Raw genomic sequence first — 8,309 nt, 5'->3', positions numbered from 1 at the left:
GAGAGATGGACTAACTGTATTTCTGAGAGAAGGACTAAGTGTATTTCTGAGAGATGGACTAAGTGTATTTCTGAGAGATGGACTAAGTGTATTTCTGAGAGATGGACTAACTGTATTTCTGAGAGAAGAACTAACTGTATTTCTGAGAGATGGACTAAGTGTATTTCTGAGAGATGGACTAAGTGTATTTCTGAGAGAAGGACTGACTGTATTTCTGAAAGAAGGACTAACTGTATTTCTAAGAGAATTATATTTCTGAGAGAAAGTATAGCTATATTTCAGAGAACGGCTAACTAAGTTTCTGAATGAATGGCTAACTATATTTCTAAGAGAAGAACAAACTATAATTCTGAGAGAAGGGCCAACTGTATATCTGACAGGTGAACTAACTATATTTCTAAGAAAAGGACAAACTTATATGGCTGAGAGAACTAAATATACATTTGTGAAATAAAGACTAACTATATTATCTAGATTACTGAGATTGGGACAATATATGTTTCTAAAATGAGGACAACAATATTTCTGAGAAGAAGTTTAACAATATTTTAGGGATGAAGACTAATTATTATGTGTGTGAGATGGTGACTAAATATATTCATATGAGAAGGGCAAAATATCTGAAAAGATGACTAACTACATTTCTGAGATGAAGACTATATCTATAGTTTCTGAGACAGAGATTCACTAAATTCCAGAAATGAGAACTATATTAGTGAGATAAGGACTATTTTAGAGAAATGTGGACTATCTATATTTCTAGGGTGAAAACTATATTTCTACGATGAGGACTATTTATAGTTCTGAGATAAAGACAAGTTACATTTCAAATGGGGACTAATTATATTCCCAAGATAGCTTGAATATGTTCAAACTAATGTAAAATGCTTTGGTTGGTTAAGTATTGAAAATATATGTAAGCTCAGTGTTTGCACCAGTTTGCTGATGTGAGTAGGTCCTTAAAGGACGCACTTTTAAATGCCTTTCACTAGGCAGCAACCTATTTAAAAGTGAGGAATGTCAGTCTGTCCAGCGGCACTGGCAATGACCTCGATCGAATGTTTTGTTCACGTGCCACCAGCACAAGTGCCAGTAAGGCGACGCTGAAAATGCAGTTTACTGATTTCAGTTCTGTATTAATTCCAAATACTCAAGTTCTGATCCCAAGCATTTCATTAAAATAGTGGGTCTTAAATTTTCTGATCATCAACCTTAATCTATCAATTAAGCAACCATGTTAGCTTTTCTGTATCTATATTTTACTTATGTAGTGTGTTACAGCAAGTTTAGAGATACTGCATAACTTCAATTTTGTTGGACCTCACATAATATACCAACACTGGCCCTTGATAAAGAGAGCCCAGCAGCATATGCACATTTTTTTCTGAAGCACCACATCCTCCACCAAATTGAGAGTATAGTATTGTGAAGAAGAATGAGGGACAGCAGCTAAAGAATAGATTGAATAATGTGACCCCAGGTGTGGTGTGTCTGAGAAAAATGTCAGGATGATCATAACTGAAAAGCCTCTGAATATATGTCTGTTTAATTAGGGCTGCTATGGAGGTTCAATGATAACTGTGAAGGAACATGGGATGGTAACTAAGTTCTTATTTCAAAACACTGAAAAGCTTAGTGAACATTTTCACAAACATCACTGTCATCAAAAAGATTATCTAAGACCGCTTCATGCAGGGAGCTTTTAGTATCATTTCAGAATGTAGTCACACAACCATAAACCACAGGCATGACCATACTGTCCAAGTAGTTCTCTTTCCATGCGGTTTCAAGTTCAGTTCCACTACACAGAACCTTGGACAAATGTTGTCTACATGTGGGTGAATTTGACAGACAGAAAGTGAAAGAAGCTCATCATATGCATGTATGCGAATGTGTGCATGTGTTCATGAGCTTATTTACATTTGTATTTCTCTAAATATCAAAAACTATAAGCAGTGATGTTGTACTTTTCCCTGTCAACAAACCAATTAGCAGATGGTTTGTTGCTTTGCACCTTTGAAGACATATGGAATAAGAGATCCTTTACTTGCAAAACAGATAAGGGTTAACAACAGGAAAGGTATCCACTTGCAAAACAATGCCTCAATGATATATTCATCTAAACCTTGCTAGCATGGAAAATGAACAATCTAATGACCATATGATAATGTGTGAGAAAAAATAAAATAGCCTCCTGATGTTGATACAGAAAGAAAGAAGTACATTTATCTAAGTATTAAATGAGGTTATTCTGGAATTCCAACTTGTAGTCTAGCTGGTAAATGCTATTCAGTGTGTATACAAAGTAACTTTCCTATCAAACAATGTATATATTTGCTATCTGTTGATGTTAATTAGTGATGTAAGTGTAATGTTTAGACTTAATTTTCAATGACAATCTGTTATGGTGTAGAAAACAAATTCTAAAGAGAGGTTGAGGTAAGATTCCTATCTGAATAATAGATCAAAGCTATCAACAATCATCATTCAATAATTTATCAAGCTTTCAGTCTTGATTCTTTAAAACTATGAAAAATTCGAAATGAGTAATATAATAATAAATTATTTGTAGTATGAAAGTAATACACTGTTCTAAATGTAAGTAGATTTCTAAATGTAAGTAAATTTTTCTTTTTAATTAGGAGTAATTAACAGTTTTCAGTGTCATCTAATCCAGCTGAAGACAAAAGTATATTATTAGATAATATTCATTAAAAAAAAACACATACAGACACAATAAAGAAAAAAAAAACATCATTGTAGCTGTATTTAAGTCAGTGTGTTAAATTTTAACTAGATAAGAAAAAAAATCCTTGTTATTCCTTAGTTTGTAAACTTAACAATACAAGCCTTTACCTTTGACGTGGTGGATCAAAGAATTATAATTGAAGTATTACAGAAATTGTGAAAAGAAATCTGAATGTAATCTGTATTAATTTATAGATTGAGAGCTAATATTTTATGAAGATGTTTCAATCAATTCGATAACCCACCAACAGAAAGGTTAAGGCTTGCATTTAAAACATGTTTTAAGGCATGCATTTGTAATAGTTTTTGTTAAATGTGCACCACCAATAGCTGATGAAATTGTTTGTATAGACGGTTGTGTAAAAGAATAGTAGCTAAATGCTCGGTCATCATTATCTTTTTATCACTCACTAGTCGGAGGAAGATGAAGATGTTCTTTTCAGATACAGCACAGCCACAGTAGCTGCAGATGGAAATGCCTTCAAGCTGTTCATGATGTGCATTGGTTCCAGATCAGCGCACGCAACAGACCAGCCATGCAACTGTAGCATTATGTAATGTCCAAGATGTGGCCTGTTTAGCAGTGTAACAAAGATGTATCGTCTGCCTGCAGAAAATAGAAAAAAAAAACATTGTCCAGTAACAGATTACCTTATGGTAACAATTTAAGTAGACCTTTCTCCTGTCGCTGTGAGATATCTGCTTTTGTTCCTTCTTGGTTGTTGGTGAACAGCAAATCAGCAAGAGTGAAGATATTGGATAAAAATTGCAGGGTGTAAATTTTGAAATACTGTGTTCTCTCATGAATTTTTTGATAAACCAATACTATGCATAAATGATAGCTGTAAAATGTTCTAAATTGAAGGGAACAAAGAACTGCCTTCAATAAAAAAACGTATTTCTGTATTTGTAAAGATTATCTTTAGTAATATAATGCTATACAAATGGTAACTTATCAGCATTTGGTGCACATTCAACTAATACCCATAATTATTCAAATCTACACTCACTTATATTATGTACGAGTAATTTTTAAAAAAATAACAAAATCATTAAAAAAAATATCATACAACCAAAATAAATAGACATTCACAGAAATTTAAATATTCCAGCAACAATAATGTTTCTTTTTCCTCCTCAAATCAAACTTTTTGACCATATACTCAAATGAAATTTTCTAAGAAATTCTGTTTCAATGCAAGCATAAAAGGGAAGAAAAATAATCCTTTTAAATAGTTTTGAAGAAAATGAAAAGAAAAATTTATAGAACCTTTCCCATATTAATGAGAAAGGAATGTGTCTGTATAAGGAAAAATAAAAGTTATTACTTTTTTTTAGGTTACTTTCTTACCCATTCATAATTATCAAACACTATCAAACTAAAATTATATTTTTTTGAATTGTGGGGAAAAAAATTAAGAACCACCCACTTATGTCATTATTTTAAAAGAATATTTCAGATTCTTTTGTTGAGACAAGTCCTTTTTTTTACAAACAAACACAATATAAATTAAATCAATCACTAGAAGTTATTCTACTGATGTCAGAAGGATCATTAAAATACAACTGACTGACCCTAGCAGAATTAGAAAGACATAAGTAAAAGCAGGGAATTAGATATTGTTTAATAATCTTAACTGGCTCTGCAACCATCAGTACCAGTAAATACCCAACACTTGTAATGGGGGCCAATGTGTGCCCGGAATACTGATGCAGCCACTACTCATAGTTTGCAAGCTGAGTGAATGATAGGGTTTTTATGGTTGCAGGTTGAAACTAGTCTTCTTTATTAAATATCAATTAATGAAATGAAAATATTTTGTCACACTTCCATTTCCTCTGAAAACAGATTTCTATGACTTTGGAAGAAAAAAAACTATAATTCTTGTTCTATATATAGATGCGTAACTAACAGCGCCAACAACTTTGACATTCTATCATGACAATGTAGCAAAAAATTCAAGGCTTTCTATGCTGCTTGTTGAATTTTAAAAAAAAAAAATCTTTTTGAGATTCTAGTAATTTATGTTGTCCAGTTTCTGGTACTGCTGACAAGTGATAAAAAAATTGGCTACTTTATATTATTAGTACTGATGATAGATTTCAAAAGAGTGTTGGACAAAAGACAGGACTATTTAACAGTATTTAGTCACATTTATGTTCTGATTCAAATCCCACAAAAAAACAGGCTTTTCACCCTTCTAAAGTTCAATAAATTAAGTACTTATCTACAGTTGATTTAATTGTCATCTGCAAATGTTAGAAATCATCATCATTATTGTTATTATTAATATTTCTTCCCAATACCTATTATTTTCCCAGTTTTGTAATCATTGTCATTCATCTGATAGGCTAAGTTTGTAACGTGGTTTCATTCAACACAAAGTTATTTTGCAAAACTTTTGAGAGAAGTAGCAATGCCACGACACTACATTTCCCTTTGTCTAAATATCCAAAGCTTTTCAGTTCCTATCCAAGTCTTACAATTCTACAGGGTGGTCATCTATAAATCTTTAAGAACAAAGTTCCATATTTTTGGAGATGAGTGCCCATAAATGAATCAACTCCTTTACTAAAGTGCAACATAATCTTATTGATTACTGAAAGATGTGAAGTAAAACTGAACCATGGTAAAATTTAAACAACAAAGATAATAATAATGTTATATATAAAATATCACTAAAAAAGGACTGAGCCTACCATACAAAAAAAAAAAGTAAAAAGCATCCAGGAAATTTAATTTTACACCTTTAGCAAAGATAGACCTATGTAATAATATACACACGCACGCCGTATCTGATGGCATAAAAGACCTATGGCCAGAATTTCAGGAAAAAAGTTTTAGTGCATTAAAGTTTATGGGAGGCTTAACTTTACATATAGGACCTGGGGCAATTTTTTGAGAGATTTGGTAGGGAAGAAGTACATCTTATATGCCATCAAATATGGTAGTAATTTCTGGCTTGAATTTTTTTTTTAATTATCATTTAATGTCAGGGATGGGGGGAAAAAAATTTCTATGCTGATACATTTTGAAAGGTGAAGTCAACCAGTTGTGTATTTACCATTCTATCATCAGCATCCGGTTCAAACAATCTTCTCCACAAGCATCCAAGTTGGCATCTCTATCTTCAGGGTTTATTGTGCAATCACAAACCATACGCCGTACTTCCCTCATTTGTTTTGATTTTTTCCTGAAGTTATAAATGAAAAGAATTCAGAGAGAGCACATTGTATTAACAATAAAAGCTATCAAGTAAAAATATTGCATTGAAACATTTTATAACCAATTTGGAACCATATAATTCACACATTATATATATATGGAAGTATGAACATTCATGCAGAAGAAAGAGGATGACTGCTTAATTTTAACAACTCTTGCATTACTAATGTTAACTTGATGACAATATTTTAACCAGTGATGTTTTAATGTATGGCTTGTATGAAGGTGGTGATGGTGGTTGACAAGTGAATTGGTGATAGGCATTGAAATAGAGGATTACTCGTTGGTTGGAAATATTTGTGGTTAGTTGTGGTTTGATACAAGGAAGGCTAAGATTAGGTGGACCTATGATGAAAGCCTTCCAACTATGGCCATTCATCTTCAATATCAGATACTTTTCTCTAATGTTTTTTTCTTCTTCTTAAAGTTATATATCATTGTTTTAATGACTGCCTTTTCCATGCTTGCATGAGTTGGATGAGACTTGTTGAGATTGTATTTTATGGCTGAATGTTCTTTCTCATGCCAACATGTACTTTAGCTTTTAGTTAAAATACTTTATTCCATGACTTTTGCATGACCAACAAGACCAATTAATGTGGGACATAAACACCATCACTTGCTGGTTGATAGTGTCTATGAGAAAGCATATAAACATACCCACTCACACACACGTATACAGTAATCCCTGGCCATATCGCGGTTAATTATTTAAGCTTATGTCAATTCCTCCATGGTGTTGTTTTGCATTTATAATAATATAAATATATACAAATTATAAAAATTTTTTAAAATATACTTTGCAGATTTTCACCTATCGTGGGGAGGGGGGTTTGGGCTGTAACACCTGTGATAGTTGAGGGATTACTGTATGTACATTTTCAATAGTAGAATTCAATGTAGCACACCACCAGATATTTCAGACTTTGTGCTTAGATCAACATTCCACTCATATATACATGCTGCATTATCTAAAAAAGGATAGGCTAGATTATTATAAACATGAGTCACTTAATATTTGAATATATTATAAGTGAAATGCCTGAAGAAAGTGGACATCTTCATAAGTTATCATCTGTATATTAAATGCATTTGAAATACACACACACACAGTTGGTGACCTTACTGTTGCCACATAAAAAGAACCCAGTTCACTCTGTAGAGTAATTGGCATTAGTAAAGTAGAAACCATGCCAAAGCAGACAGCATAGCTAGGCACAGTCTTCTGATTTGCCAGCTCCTGCCAAACCATTCAACTCATGCCAGCATGGAAAACAGCTGTTAAGTGATTATAATGATGATGATAATAACAACACACAGTTGGTTCACAAGATATTGGTACTATCCAAGACTAAAGTAAAAAGATGTCCCAAAATACCAAGCAGTGAGTCTGAACGAGAAAGCACTATTACAAAGCGAATGTCCTAACTAGACAGCCATGCCTGAGCCTATCCTGAGCATGTCTATACATGCTGGATATTGGTGGTATATGTGAGATATACATGCATGGTATATACCCTAAGTACCAGGGTGCTGAGAAACAACCTGCTTCACTTCATCAACATTTCATTGTTGTTTCACATCAGGTCAGCCTTGATTGAGCCAACTTCTGATCAAAGGCATTCCAACATCAACTACTACATCCATTATTCAAAGCATAACACAATATGTCCTTCTTATTTTAAGATGGTATGGTGTGATTTGAGGAAAATTCAGCTGCTATATTTAGCAGTTCAAACAACCATGCTAGGTGGGATGAGGGAGAAATGCTTGAGGGTAATGAGAAGGACATTGTCAGGGCTGATAGCTTTGTTGGTTTGAGGTGACCAGAGGGGTTTTTTTTTGGCACTTGGTATGTATGTACTCAATGTGGTGATCTGATGGTGTGAAAGAGGATAGATTTAGAGGGGATATATCATGTGTGTACAGAAATACAGATCACTGTGATGTTATTGCAGTTGAGGACTGAAAGAAAAGAGGTTTCTGCAAAGTTGGAGATGAGTGGCAGTCTTGGTGTATGAAAGTATTCATCACAGTCCAGACTGGTTTTGCAAAAATTGTAGTATAGGGTAAATGCCACCCAGTTCTTTTGAGGAGAGCAAATTTCCTCATGTGTATTTGCATGTATCAACACACACAGAGTGTATGTATATGTACCTTAAAGGGTATACTCTGCCCATACAACATCAATGCCTTTTCAATACAATTGCATGATTTGTTGTTGCTAAACTCCAAAAGGCCCATACAATGTAGTTTTGCATTACAGGGTTAAAATAAACCCTTCTACTTTCTTTTCTTGCACTCCTGTAACAAACATTGATTTAAGACATTTTGC

The 8,309-nt window shown here is 33.3% G+C and overlaps 1 protein-coding gene across 1 annotated transcript in view; it reads right to left on the bottom strand.

The window, feature by feature from the left end:
- LOC106877592 (uncharacterized) overlaps positions 1-8,309 on the bottom strand; it is a 76,916-nt gene that overhangs the window by 41,268 nt on the left and 27,339 nt on the right. The window contains exon 3 of the mRNA XM_052972953.1: positions 5,814-5,942. Coding sequence (XP_052828913.1) covers positions 5,814-5,942 — 129 coding nt within the window. The remainder of the gene's footprint in view (positions 1-5,813; positions 5,943-8,309) is intronic.

This window comes from Octopus bimaculoides, chromosome 1, assembly GCF_001194135.2.
Source record: "Octopus bimaculoides isolate UCB-OBI-ISO-001 chromosome 1, ASM119413v2, whole genome shotgun sequence".
Lineage (NCBI taxonomy): Eukaryota > Metazoa > Mollusca > Cephalopoda > Octopoda > Octopodidae > Octopus > Octopus bimaculoides.
The sequence above is the reverse complement of the archived record's forward strand: the minus strand, read 5'-3'. Positions and strand labels throughout refer to the sequence as shown.